Source organism: Dendropsophus ebraccatus, chromosome 10 (genome assembly GCF_027789765.1).
Source record: "Dendropsophus ebraccatus isolate aDenEbr1 chromosome 10, aDenEbr1.pat, whole genome shotgun sequence".
NCBI classification, from domain to species: Eukaryota; Metazoa; Chordata; class Amphibia; order Anura; family Hylidae; genus Dendropsophus; species Dendropsophus ebraccatus.
In genome coordinates, this window is record NC_091463.1 from 95576004 (window position 1) to 95591253 (window position 15250).

General features: G+C 44.7%; 1 protein-coding gene across 4 annotated transcripts in view; it reads right to left on the bottom strand.

Moving 5' to 3' along the window:
* LOC138802332 (class I histocompatibility antigen, F10 alpha chain-like) overlaps positions 1 to 15250 on the bottom strand; it is a 96317-nt gene that overhangs the window by 36039 nt on the left and 45028 nt on the right. For 2 of the 4 annotated variants that reach the window (XM_069985518.1, XM_069985520.1), the window contains exons 7-9: positions 9814 to 9843; positions 7119 to 7167; positions 3242 to 6734 (exon numbers count right to left, since the gene is read on the bottom strand). The exons of the other annotated variants lie outside the window; for them this stretch is intronic. In XM_069985518.1, coding sequence (XP_069841619.1) covers positions 7121 to 7167; positions 9814 to 9843 — 77 coding nt within the window. In that variant the 3' untranslated portion in view covers positions 3242 to 6734; positions 7119 to 7120. Of the gene's footprint in view, positions 1 to 3241; positions 6735 to 7118; positions 7168 to 9813; positions 9844 to 15250 lie in introns of those variants that run through there. 4 annotated transcript variants of the gene reach the window in all.

Below are 15250 nucleotides of genomic sequence, written 5' to 3' on the forward strand. Positions count from 1 at the left end.
AAGCCTAAAACAGTGTCACATTGCAGAAGAGGAAGAGGCTGCACCCTGATGCAATGCAATGAGAAGAGAATCTGCAGGTGATCAGCAGTTACTGGAAAAAGTGAAGATGTGACGGGAGCGTTTACTGCATCACACATAGTCTTCCAGCGTTACTTTACAACAAAAACATCACGTACATCGGCTTCCGTTTTACTGCTGCAATAGTGACAAAAAGTGACATCTATAAAAAATACAGCCTGAGGCTATGTTCACACACCATATTTTTGGTCAGTATTTTTCAACCAAAACCAGGAGTGGATTAAATACACAGAAAGGCTATGCTCACACACTGCTGAAATTTAGTGGATGTCCGTCATTTAATGGCAAATGATTGGTGTTATTTTAAACAAAGGCCGATGTTTTGAAACAACAACCTTTATTTGACAGTAAATGACACCTATCCACTAAATTTCAACAGTGGGTGAGCATAGCCTTTCTGTGTATTCAATCCACTCCTGGTTTTGGTTGAAAAATACTGACCACAATATTCAGTCCTTGTCCATAGTTTGTGTGTGGTTTTGCTACTCAACATCAATGAAGCCAATGTGTAATACCACACACAACCTGAAGACAGGTATGGCGCCGGTTTTTGAAGAGTAACTGTGCTTTGTAATCCTGGACAACTGCTGTTCTAATGGAGACAAAAATCAGACAATTGCCGCTGCTCATGATGCGATTGCCATCTATTAAATAAAAACATCTTGTTTAAAAAGTCGCTGATAGGTGGCGCTATAATGGAATTGTATTTCCATAAATTAAGGGTTTCACAGATGCGCAGGTGATCAGCCATTGTTTCCACTCCCCGCTCTCCCAGTATCATTACATGCGGTTATGGGGTGTCATGGAGGACAGAGTCTACTGCGACAAAACGGTATCAGTGACAGATCTGAAGTACTGCATTGCTAGGCTTGTTGTAATTGCACTAAACCTGTGGTTGTCTGAATAATAATCCTGGTCACCACAAGTGGACTGGATGAGCGGGGGCTCCAGTTCTAGAGCTTTATGGGATATCTTGAAGATTTGCCACCACAACCAAGCTGGATATTCAAGGGTTAAAGTAGAAGTCTGTCACGAGGGAAAAAGAAAAAAGCCAATATGCTTACCACTCCCGGAACCCACGCTGCAGTGCATCACAGAGCTCCCAGACCCCGCCGGTTGTCATCTTCTCCTGGGTTACGGGTATGTCACGCCCCGGGTTCAATGTCACAGACGGCTGGGATTTGGCCCGCTCAGCCAATCAGAGTAGAAAGCAATGGTGGGCACTCCAGTGGATAGTGGTGCCCAGGGCAGAGTATGAGCAGTAGAACCAAAAGAATCCCGGCACTCACCAATCTTCTGCAAAGTGTGGCAGACTCCATACAACAGACAAGCCAATCAGTGACTGCAGTGGTGTCCCACCCCAGTAACTGACTGGCTGAGCGGGGCATCCATCAACCGGGTCATGGTGTAGCCAGTGGGGAGCTTAGAAGACAGCCGGCGGAGTTTAGGAGCGCTATGTGACGCTGTGCGGGTGCTGGGACGGGTGAATATAGTCATGAACTATAAAAATAATGGGAGAAGGGATATGTAAATGAGCACTCACATCACTTTCAGAACATAGGGGGAGATTTATCGAACTGGTGTAAACCTTTCATTTTTCAAAGAATCTGTGAGAAATGAAAGGTGGAATCTGATTGGTTGCTAGACGCAACTAAGACAATTCTACTTTACACCAATTTGATAAATCTCCCCCATGGTGTTTCCTTCAGGTCAGTGTTTCACTCCAACTAGGAGCCTTAGAATATTGACTGGAGATACATAGGGGGTGGAGTCTTGGAGGGCCAGGTAGGATCTCTGACCCTTGACTTACCCCTGGTGTCCAGAATGTTCATGTGAGGGAAAAGACTCAGCATTGACTCAGCAGTCTTCTCATTTGCCGTTTCTGAGCCTTAGTTGCTTTCCCCCCCACATGAACATTCTAGAAACCAGAGGTAAGACGAGGGTCCAAGACCCTACCTGGCAGTAGCGGATTATAACAGGTCCGTTTCGGTTGCCCGGGGCCCTGAGCGTATGTATTGTCTCCTGGCTACAGTTGTGCCATGACTTGCAAACAATTGCTGCTTTTTACCTCAATTTTGCACAGATCAGAGCATTATGACATTTTCTATCCCGTACTATGAACACCACGGTAGTGCCGCCATAGTTACAGTGGGTGGGGGGGGCAGGCTTGGTGAACAGCCCGGGGCCTATGGTAAAGTTAATCGGCCCCTGCTACCTGGCCGTCCAGTTTCGACTCCTACATTGCATGGGAGGCGACCATGGAAAAGCAAATAATACCAGGCATAAAGGCTGAGAGTGTATTCTGGGGGACGGGGTTACAATGAAGTATTAGTACATGGTGTTCATATCACTGGTTGATAACATGGGTCATTGTAAATACTTTTTGCATTACGCATACAGTACGCCAATAAAAGACGAAGATACCTGCTTTATATGAGATGCATGCTGGAAATATACAATTGTCTACGTTTTATGTGTTTATTCACCCTGCGATTTCAGTGTTTACTTTCAGTACAATCAGAGGGTGTTTGTGTTTGAGGATACACATATCATACATATAAGGATACCCGGATTAGGCAGAAAGCATTCGGGACATGTCCTTGCTATTAACTGATACAACTTTTTCGAGGATGAAGTTTTTTAAATAACGTGTTGGGTTGTTTTGGTTAAAGGAGTAGTGCGGCGTTTAACATTTATTCAGTAAATAACCCACATTACAAAGTTATACAACTTTGTAATGTGTGTTATTTAAGTGAATGGCCCCCTTCCCCATGTTCCCCCCACCCTGAAAGTGTGGTGCAGTATACTTACTCAATTGCTGTTGACCCTGGCCGCCATCTTGGGTCGACAATGTCATCTTCAGGCGGCCTGCCGGACCGCTCCAGCCGTCCCTCATCCGGCCCCCCTCTGCCGCGTCATCAGCAGAGGGGGGCCGGCATGAGGGGCGGCTGGAGCGGTCCGGTAGGCCTCCCGAAGATGATGTCGTCGACCCACACATGATGTGTGATAATTTGTGATGTTTTCACATAACTGAAGAAAATCTGCTCATATATTCCTCCTCACTTTTACTATAACTCCAGGTTTCTGTTGCTCCTGACTACTTGTGGAAACATTGATTAAATAATTACACAGAAAAAGTGACACAAAAAAGACAATGGTCGTATTGGTGTAAATGTCCTTTATAGATAAATCCCAGGAAGGTCAGTCAGCAGGAAATCCTGTCACATCTACGTATCTCCAGACATTAGAAACTCTTACATTCTCATCCTGGATTATTTCCTTATATACGGAGAATTCTCCACATTTTTTATGAAAAAGACAAAATCCTGGAGCAGACAATCCGGGGATCACAGATGTCTGTAGCTTCCTGCCTAGGAACCTATTTCTCTGTGTTATACAATGGTTTATGCTGACTGCCTTGCATTCAGCCCAGAACCCCTCACCATGGCCGGATACTGTCATAATGTCTGCTGACAGCTCATACATATACAGTATGGAATATAACAGCACTGAACTTCCATCAGCCAGAACTGCTGCTTCTATAGGACAGCCATACCCTAACATGGCAACTACATGGATGACTTCCTTTGAAGCCATGTATCGGACGACCTAAACACATGGTGGTCATCAATATTCATAGAAGCTTCCATCCTTTCTTCACCATGGGTCACCTTCTATTACCAACCTGATCTTCATCCTTCATGGTGGCCACACAGTACAGCTATATAACAGTATACAAATAACCAGAGGGCGTCTCTCTATACAAAAATAATTCACTTCTTTTATACAATTTTACACCATTACGCCTCCGGATCCCAAATCATAATTACATTTACCTATCTCCACAGCTCCATGAGGGAAGATATAAAGAACAATTCTATATTAAATCTATGGACACTGGAAATTTACCTGTGTAATATGTAAGAACGGAGAAGTGTACCCCAGAATGAACACAAATTAATCCTCTCCTGATGCTGCACAGTAAATTAACGTCACTGCAGCCTATGCCTGAAGCTGCAGCAACGTTAATTTACTGCACAGGATGACACAGGCGTAGCCAGGGACCCACCGCAACTCTCAGCACCAGAGCCGCGCTCCGGTGCTGACAGTTAACCCTATAGATACTGCGGTGAGCACGGCTGCGGCATCTATAGGCCTCCTGGAAGAGAATTCTCCCTCTAAAGAGGGAGAATTTTCTCTCCAGGGTCCATCGGGGGAAGTGATCGCAGAGCCAAATGTTAGCCATGGAAACCGGAAGCCTCAGGCTTACGGTTTCTAGCTACGGAGGCCATCGGGGGTCAGGAGGGTAGGCAGGACGCGGCCGGGCACTCTGCCCCCTCCCCTCTTTCCCCTGCCGCTGTCACAAGATTATGACAGCGGCAGGGGACATAGGAGAGGGGGCAGAGCTATGGACATCAGCTTATAGAATCATTATGATCCTATAAGCTCATGTCTTAAAACAACCTGGGCATTGAAGAATCAATGATCCCTGGTCGTGAAACGGTTAACAAGGTACTTTTACATTTGTCAATCTTTGGTTGTCGAGCACCAATCAGGCAATGAAATCATCCGCTTTCAGTATCTTTACACGACACGATTAATCGTGTGGTTGGGTCACAAGAATGATCTTGGTATCGTTTGTGCAGCCATTTAAATAAATTGCTATCGGTTATACATATGATTTTTAGGACTGCTCAAATGACACGATCAGCTGACCAGTGGGCGTTTTCCAGCTCCTCGGCTGATTGCTGACACTGGCCGATTGTCGTCCGAATGGGCGTTTCTAGTAACGCTCAATGCCTATATTCAGCCTTTATAAAAGGGCCGTTACTGTGCGGTGTGAGGTCTCCGGTACTGATATCCCATCGTACAGGTAGAACATAACAACAGAATTATAACAGAATTTTAACTACAGTAAATGAAACCTAAATCCTTCCTAAAAAAATATATAAAGCGGCTGTAAATATGAAAAGCAATCAAATGTAATATAAACTGATCCTGCCCCCAACATTAAGCTTTCCTTATGTGAATAACGAAGATGCAAAAAAATGTGATGCCATAACCCCAAAAGCTTGTAATTATCAAGAAAATGTAAAGGAAACTTAAAAGTATGTCTGATCCTGCACTTAAAGGGAATCTGTCAGCTGTGATTCACATTCCAAATGGCATAGGGTCCATTTACACAGAAAGATTTGAAGCCAAAGATTTGAAGCCAAAGCCAGGAATGGATTTGAAAAGAGGAGAAATCTCAGGCTTTCCTTTATGACCTGATCTCTGTTTATAGTCTGTTTCTGGCTTTGGCTTCAAATCTTTGACAGATAATCTTTCTGTGTAAATGGACCCTCACACTGTTAGATGCTGTTTGGGGCAAGAGATGCATGGTACCTTTCATATATGTGTCTGTTCTTCCATATTGTAAAACACTGCTTTTATTCTATAGTAAAAAGAGTCAAGGAAGTGCAACTGGCAGTAACACCTCCTCACTCCCCCTCCCATCCCTGACCCTGCTTGGAACTCAGCTTCCAGGTGTCAACCAAGCAGGGAGGGGGAGAGAGGAGACATTCCAGCTTGCAGCAGATCAGGAGCTTGGGAACGCCTCTTTGACTCTTTGTGCCAGGCATGTGTCTACATCCTGCAAACACGGCTGGATATAAGAACAGAACCACGTGTCTCCGTGACCTAACCGCATTTGACACAGCAATTTAGAACATGAATTACAGGTTAAGAAAACCTGCCATATAAGAAACCTATCACAAATGTTACATATTTTAGGATTGGATCCTCTTAATATTTTATCTATTACTATTATCTATTACTGTCTCAGCTTCTCAGGGTGTAAGATTCCCCTGGGGTTTAGCTATTCTACCTCAGCCCAGCTGCTACAACCACCGGTGATCAGTCCTTATTGCCAGGGAAGTGGCAGGTGGTCACATATTTCCTTTAAGATATCTAACTCTTTCCAGCAGCTCTGCTTTATGGCTGATAAAGGAGAATCTCAATTTAGGAGCCAATTTCTGACATCCCTAGGCCATCAAACATTCTCCAGAAAAACCCTTTAAAGCAGCACTATCAGCAGGTTTAGGCCAATGAACCTGCTGATATCAGTGCAGTGCCGTTCTTATTCGTGTGGTATTCGGTATTGAGCCGCTTTTTGATAATTGCCCATATGCTCATCTCAGGGTTTGGAGAATGGCTAAAATGTTGAGCCTGGAGATTAGCATATGGGCAATTATTAAAAAGAAGAACAGCACTGCAATCCGAAGGTAAAGAGCGTCTGGGTGATATCTGCAGGTTCACTGGCCTAAACCAATCATCTGAACAAAATGGCTGAAAGCCAGGTATCCCGATGTACCAGCTACAGAGGAGCTTTACATCAATTATACATATAGAAAATATCCTATTACATAAGGCACTAGTCAGACGATCAGTGTGGCAGATATAGTATAGCGCCCTCTGGTGGTGGCAGAACGTCAGGCCTCAGCTTTCTTCTGCTTTGTGAGATGTTTCTAGGGGTGAGTTGTCTGATCCGCTGTTTTATTCCAGGACTAATAGAGACAACATTATTGTATATGGCAGGTCCATGATATATTACGCACAATGACATGAATTAAGGGAAAGAGGAGATTCTTTATAGTCCAGGAGACTCTTGTCCGGTTCTGTAAGAGCAAAAAAGAGCAAAATGTTCACATTAAAGGTGATGGTACTGATCCAATACTATACAAATACTCAATAACCTTCTAGAAGGAGGAAACTAACAATAACTGATGTATATGTCTCTATAAAATGAATATATTGGGGGAGATTTATCAGACATGGTGTAAAGTGAGACTGTCTCAGTCGCCCCTAGCAACCAATCAGATTCCACCTTTCATTTTCCAAATAGTCTGTGAGGAAAGAGAGGTGGAATCTGATTGGTTGCTAGGGGCGACTGAGCCAGTGTCACTTTACACCATGTTTGATAAATCTCCCCCATTGTGTAAAGAACAGCTCCCCCCGCAGGTCACCTGGCGGCAGCATTTCTATAGGACTCTACCACTCACCATTAGGCTCTGGCGGGAGGACCGGACTGGTCAGATGAGGAGTCTGAAGCTGCGGAAATAAGAAATTATTGGAAGCAGAATTCCACTTAGTGATGAATATGTCGGAGTTACTCCATGGTTACACACCGGAAAATAAAATGGAAATACGGCTTTAATATTAATATAACAATGTGCTCCATTGAAGCCAATGAGAAGTTGTCTGGCAGTGGTAACGTTATTTACCACCTGTTTTTGCTTAATACATCCGTTCTTTTACGTCTGTTCACACATTGGTTTATCTGCACTCACAATTAGGACCAGATATGGATATTTATTACTGTGTGTGAGGAGAGTCGCTCTGTAACAGCAGCGCCCTCTGGTGGAGTCATCCATGCATCAACCCAAAAGGGGAAAGGAAAATATGTGGCAGGTCACAGCCCACCAGCAAATCTATCATGGTGGCTCCTATATTAATAGGCTTATCCATGGTGAGACACTGGGGAATATTATACACTTCCACTTACATTATATAGAGAAATCCCAGCATTATCCTATACAAAAAAAAATTCCACTATATCCATTCCAGTCCCATCCTCCCCTTATATACAGTCCCATCCTCCCCTCATATACAGTCCCATCCTCCCCTCATATACAGTCCCATACTCCCCTCATATACAGTCCCATCCTCCCCTCATATACAGTCCCATCCTCCCCTCACATACAGTCCCATCCTCCCCTCACATACAGTCCCATCCTCCCCTCACATACAGTCCCATCCTCCCCTCATATACAGTCCCATCCTCCCCTCATATACAGTCACATACTGTCCTCCCTATACTCTTCTTCACTACAACTGGCCATAAACCTTCAATAACTGAGGGACAAATGATCCCAACCGGCCCCCATCCTTCCCATACACAGGAACATTTGGCTCAGCTGAACATTTCTGTGTTTTCTATGGGGAGGGATAAACCGCAGATAGTGTGTTCTGGCTGCGGCTTATCTCTTCTGAAACAAAGGGCTCAGGGGTGATTTTTCCATCACACCTGACCCCTATTTCAACTGACATCATCTTTTGGTGGACGGTCAGGAAAGCCCCATACACAGTATACTGATGGTCAAAACAGTTGCAAGCAGCAGGTATGGCTGTCAGAAGTGTATGGGGATCTTAGTGTTGCAGATGTATACACCCTTTGCAAAAGTCTGTACTTATTGTGTTATTGTGGTGATGAAAGCAGCACTAAAGTTCGCCACTAGATGCCACTGTATTATGCATATGTGTATGGAAGCTGCACAGCTGAAGGATGCAAAGGGTTATTGTTTTTATGTGTCACCAGAATCTGTAGACCAGTAGGAGTTCTGTTTTCTTCTTTCCTATCATCTCCCTCCTTTCTTCTTCTGTTGCACCCTTCACCCACTCACAGCGCACCTTAAATGCTGGAGAGGAAGTAAGTCACTTGGGTGGAGGAGGAGCAAGGTCTTTTCCGTTCTGGACATTGTGGAGGAAGGACACGAGCCAGATAACTCTCCACAGTGATCCTATCTGGGCCCTAGCCCTCTGCCAGGTCCCTGTACCCCAAGTTCAGTCTTAGATAGTACCCCACAGGGGAAGAATGCAAGACAGCACGCCTTTCACAACTTTTGTACAAGTAACACTACACAGCACTATGCATGGTAAAAGCCTCTTAGGAGAGGTCAAGCCATAGACAACCTCAACCTACGCCGAGGACAAGTCGTCACAGAGCAGGACAGTATCCACAAAAGAGCCAGGAACTGATCCGGATAGAGCAAAGTTGCAGTAGCCTAAGAACTCAATCTCGCAGCGCGGTTGTCAGCAGGAAACCCTCAGCATTCCGCTCATCCCAGGTAACAAGGTCTAGGGCCTGTGGCACCTATTAGGAAGGTTCAGCCGAGTCTAGTGGGCATAAGGTGGTGTGAAGACTAAAGCAAAGTCAATACATGGGCACAGGTGTTCTTCTTCTTCTTAGTATTCTACCTCATCCTCCGGAATCCCAGCAGAGCACAGTACTACATAAATCCTCCTCTCTGCTACTCTGTTTTTTTTGTATCACTCTGTACAACTCAACCAACCTGACTAGATCCTACACTGCACTTCTACTACAGATCTGGTTGTTATATTGTCAAGTGTTTATTGGGAACTTTAATTGGGAAGTGTATTTCAATTACTTTATCTAAGGAAACCTCATACTGTTGAACCTGTATTACCTGCTGCACATTTACAAATAGTAAACAGGCTCAACTATATTCCAAAGACTCTGTGTTTATTCGCAACTCACCGACACAGCACACACCGCAACCTTGGGTCCTTTCCCCTTTCTGTGGGTGGCGGGTGCCATCATCCGGGGGGGGGTCACTATACCACTCTGGCCATCCATGATATCACCCCAAGGGACCCAGTAACAACCCGGCAGGACACTGATCACAGGGGAGAAGGGTACAACTGGCCTTGTAAGGCAAAAGCAGGCGTACCATCACACCTGTATACCCACCAGGCACTGGCGTCACGTGACAACATCCCAAGGCCCGGCTCTATCTCGGCCAACCACCATCGGAGTGGTGTCACACCACAACACCTAGCAAGTGACCAGCCGATCCTCCGATACATCACATCACACCGGGGGTACACCACATTAACACATCACATCCCAGCCGTATATGAGGAATAATATGCTACATAATATTGAGGGATACTCACTGCTGGTCGTCTTGTAGCCGCCTTTCTTTTCTAGAATAAAAAGAACATATAGAGTTAGAAGCAAGAACCTGAAGAATCCATTATCACTGGTGTAATATTGCAGGCAGCAGAATGACATGGAGGTTATTCATTGACCCTCAGTTAAAGGGAAGCATCTGTCTCTGTGGGCACTGCTGCTGTAGTAATAACTACTCTGTGGGCACTGCTGCTGTAGTAATAACTACTCTGTGGGCACTGCTGCTGTAGTAATAACTGCTCTGTGGGCACTGCTGTAGTAATAACTACTCTGTGGGCACTGCTGCTGTAGTAATAACTACTCTGTGGGCACTGCTGCTGTAGTAATAACTACTCTGTGGGCACTGCTGCTGTAGTAATAACTACTCTGTGGGCACTGCTGCTGTAGTAATAACTACTCTGTGGGCACTGCTGTAGTAATAACTACTCTGTGGGCACTGCTGTAGTAATAACTACTCTGTGGGCACTGCTGCTGTAGTAATAACTACTCTGTGGGCACTGCTGTAGTAATAACTACTCTGTGGGCACTGCTGCTGTAGTAATAACTACTCTGTGGGCACTGCTGCTGTAGTAATAACTACTCTGTGGGCACTGCTGCTGTAGTAATAACTACTCTGTGGGCACTGCTGTAGTAATAACTACTCTGTGGGCACTGCTGCTGTAGTAATAACTACTCTGTGGGCACTGCTGTAGTAATAACTACTCTGTGGGCATTGCTGTAGTAATAACTACTCTGTGGGCAATTCTGTAGTAATAACTACTCTGTGGCCACTGCTGCTGTAGTAATAACTACTCTGTGGGCACTGCTGCTGTAGTAATAACTACTCTGTGGGCACTGCTGCTGTAGTAATAACTACTCTGTGGGCACTGCTGCTGTAGTAATAACTACCCTGTGGGCACTGCTGCTGTAGTAATAACTACTCTGTGGGCACTGCTGTAGTAATAACTACTCTGTGGGCACTGCTGCTATAGTAATAACTACTCTGTGGGCACTGCTGCTGTAGTAATAACTACTCTGTGGGCACTGCTGTAGTAATAATTACTCTGTGGGCACTGCTGCTGTAGTAATAACTACTCTGTGGGCACTGCTGTAGTAATAATTACTCTGTGGGCACTGCTGCTATAGTAATAACTACTCTGTGGGCACTGCTGTAGTAATAACTACTCTGTGGGCACTGCTGCTGTAGTAATAACTACTCTGTGGGCACTGCTGTAGTAATAACTACTCTGTGGGCACTGCTATAGTAATAACTACTCTGTGGGCACTGCTGTAGTAATAACTACTCTGTGGGCACTGCTATAGTAATAACTACTCTGTGGGCACTGCTGCTATAGTAATAACTACTCTGTGGGCACTGCTGCTATAGTAATAACTACTCTGTGGGCACTGCTGCTATAGTAATAACTACTCTGTGGGCACTGCTGCTGTAGTAATACCTACTCTGTGGGCACTGCTGTAGTAATAACTACTCTGTGGGCACTGCTGTAGTAATAACTACTCTGTGGGCACTGCTGTAGTAATAACTACTCTGTGGGCACTGCTGTAGTAATAACTACTCTGTGGGCACTGCTATAGTAATAACTACTCTGTGGGCACTGCTGCTGTAGTAATAACTACTCTGTGGGCACTGCTGCTGTAGTAATAACTACTCTGTGGGCACTGCTGCTGTAGTAATAACTACTCTGTGGGCACTGCTGCTATAGTAATAACTACTCTGTGGGCACTTCTGTAGTAATAACTACTCTGTGGGCACTGCTGCTGTAGTAATAACTACTCTGTGGGCACTGCTGCTGTAGTAATAACTACTCTGTGGGCACTGCTGCTGTAGTAATAACTACTCTGTGGGCACTTCTGTAGTAATAGCTACTCTGTGGGCACTGCTGCTGTAGTAATAACTACTCTGTGGGCACTGCTGCTGTAGTAATGACTACTCTGTGGGCACTGCTGTAGTAATAACTACTCTGTGGGCACTGCTGTAGTAACAACTACTCTGTGGGCACTGCTGTAGTAATAACTACTCTGTGGGCACTGCTGTAGTAATAACTACTCTGTGGGCACTGCTGTAGTAATAACTACTCTGTGGGCACTGCTGCTATAGTAATAACTACTCTGTGGGCACTGCTGCTATAGTAATAACTACTCTGTGGGCACTTCTGTAGTAATAACTACTCTGTGGGCACTGCTGCTGTAGTAATAACTACTCTGTGGGCACTGCTGCTGTAGTAATAACTACTCTGTGGGCACTGCTGCTGTAGTAATAACTACTCTGTGGGCACTGCTGCTGTAGTAATAACTACTCTGTGGGCACTGCTGTAGTAATAACTACTCTGTGGGCACTGCTGCTGTAGTAATAACTACTCTGTGGGCATTGCTGTAGTAATAACTACTCTGTGGGCAATTCTGTAGTAATAACTACTCTGTGGCCACTGCTGCTGTAGTAATAACTACCCTGTGGGCACTGCTGCTGTAGTAATAACTACTCTGTGGGCACTGCTGTAGTAATAACTACTCTGTGGGCACTGCTGTAGTAATAACTACTCTGTGGGCACTGCTGCTATAGTAATAACTACTCTGTGGGCGCTGCTGCTGTAGTAATAACTACTCTGTGGGCACTGCTGTAGTAATAACTACTCTGTGGGCATTGCTGCTATAGTAATAACTACTCTGTGGGCACTGCTGCTGTAGTAATAACTACTCTGTGGGCACTGCTGTAGTAATAATTACTCTGTGGGCACTGCTGCTATAGTAATAACTACTCTGTGGGCACTGCTGTAGTAATAACTACTCTGTGGGCACTGCTGCTGTAGTAATAACTACTCTGTGGGCACTGCTGTAGTAATAACTACTCTGTGGGCACTGCTGTAGTAATAACTACTCTGTGGGCACTGCTATAGTAATAACTACTCTGTGGGCACTGCTGTAGTAATAACTACTCTGTGGGCACTGCTATAGTAATAACTACTCTGTGGGCACTGCTGCTATAGTAATAACTACTCTGTGGGCACTGCTGCTATAGTAATAACTACTCTGTGGGCACTGCTGCTATAGTAATAACTACTCTGTGGGCACTGCTGCTGTAGTAATACCTACTCTGTGGGCACTGCTGTAGTAATAACTACTCTGTGGGCACTGCTGTAGTAATAACTACTCTGTGGGCACTGCTGCTGTAGTAATAACTACTCTGTGGGCACTGCTGTAGTAATAACTACTCTGTGGGCATTGCTGTAGTAATAACTACTCTGTGGGCAATTCTGTAGTAATAACTACTCTGTGGCCACTGCTGCTGTAGTAATAACTACTCTGTGGGCACTGCTGCTGTAGTAATAACTACTCTGTGGGCACTGCTGTAGTAATAACTACTCTGTGGGCACTGCTGTAGTAATAACTACTCTGTGGGCACTGCTGTAGTAATAACTACTCTGTGGGCACTGCTATAGTAATAACTACTCTGTGGGCACTGCTGCTGTAGTAATAACTACTCTGAGGGCACTGCTGCTGTAGTAATAACTACTCTGTGGGCACTGCTGCTATAGTAATAACTACTCTGTGGGCACTGCTGCTGTAGTAATAACTACTCTGAGGGCACTGCTGCTGTAGTAATAACTACTCTGTGGGCACTGCTGCTATAGTAATAACTACTCTGTGGGCACTGCTGTAGTAATAACTACTCTGTGGGCACTGCTGCTGTAGTAATAACTACTCTGTGGGCACTGCTGCTGTAGTAATAACTACTCTGTGGGCACTGCTGCTGTAGTAATAACTACTCTGTGGGCACTGCTGCTATAGTAATAACTACTCTGTGGGCACTGCTGCTGTAGTAATAACTACTCTGTGGGCACTGCTGTAGTAATAACTACTCTGTGGGCACTGCTGCTGTAGTAATAACTACTCTGTGGGCACTGCTGCTGTAGTAATAACTACTCTGTGGGCACTGCTGCTGTAGTAATAACTACTCTGTGGGCACTGCTGCTGTAGTAATAACTACTCTGTGGGCACTGCTGCTGTAGTAATAACTACTCTGTGGGCACTGCTGCTGTAGTAATAACTACTCTGTGGGCACTGCTGCTGTAGTAATAACTACTCTGTGGGCACTGCTGTAGTAATAACTACTCTGTGGGCACTGCTGCTGTAGTAATAACTACTCTGTGGGCACTGCTGCTGTAGTAATAACTACTCTGTGGGCACTGCTGCTGTAGTAATAACTACTCTGTGGGCACTGCTGCTGTAGTAATAACTACTCTGTGGGCACTGCTGCTGTAGTAATAACTAATCTGTGGGCACTGCTGCTGTAGTAATAACTACTCTGTGGGCACTGCTGTAGTAATAACTACTCTGTGGGCACTGCTGCTGTAGTAATAACTAATCTGTGGGCACTGCTGTAGTAATAACTACTCTGTGGGCACTGCTGCTGTAGTAATAACTACTCTGTGGGCACTGCTGCTGTAGTAATAACTACTCTGTGGGCACTGCTGCTGTAGTAATAACTACTCTGTGGGCACTGCTGCTGTAGTAATAACTACTCTGTGGGCACTGCTGCTGTAGTAATAACTAATCTGTGGGCACTTCTGTAGTAATAACTACTCTGTGGGCACTGCTGCTGTAGTAATAACTAATCTGTGGGCACTGCTGTAGTAATAACTACTCTGTGGGCACTGCTGCTGTAGTAATAACTACTCTGTTGGCACTGCTGCTGTAGTAATAACTACTCTGTGGGCACTGCTGTAGTAATAACTACTCTGTGGGCACTGCTGCTATAGTAATAACTACTCTGTGGGCACTGCTGCTGTAGTAATATACTCTGTGGGCACTGCTGTAGTAATAACTACTCTGTGGGCACTGCTGTAGTAATAACTACTCTGTGGGCACTGCTGTAGTAATAACTACTCTGTGGGCACTGCTGCTGTAGTAATAACTACTCTGTGGGCACTGCTGCTGTAGTAATAACTACTCTGTGGGCACTGCTGTGTAATTAGATTTTCTGATCATGGTTATATGGGGGGCACATTGATGGGTACTATCTGTAGTGGGCACAATGGTATAAGTAATTCCATGTAGTGTCTGGGTGCAGCAATGTGGATTATGTGGAGTTTATGAACAATATTCTGAATAATCTATAGAATATAACAGTGAAGCTATTGTTTGAAGACTCTATAGAGATCAGGACATTCATATGTCGATCGGTCGTTTCCATCATATGTTTGATTATGTTCACATTACACAGGGACACTTTTTATCACTATGTAATACACGGTTATGTATTTTTGTATATGTTTATACTATTAATTATTATGATGTCACTTGATTAGTGGGCTGTCTTATGGTGTGTTATATACCAGCCCCTTATGGTCCACTGCTGTACTTGACAAAGATCTCAATGAGTAGATTGAAACGTTGCATACTGGGTGAATAAACACCACTTTT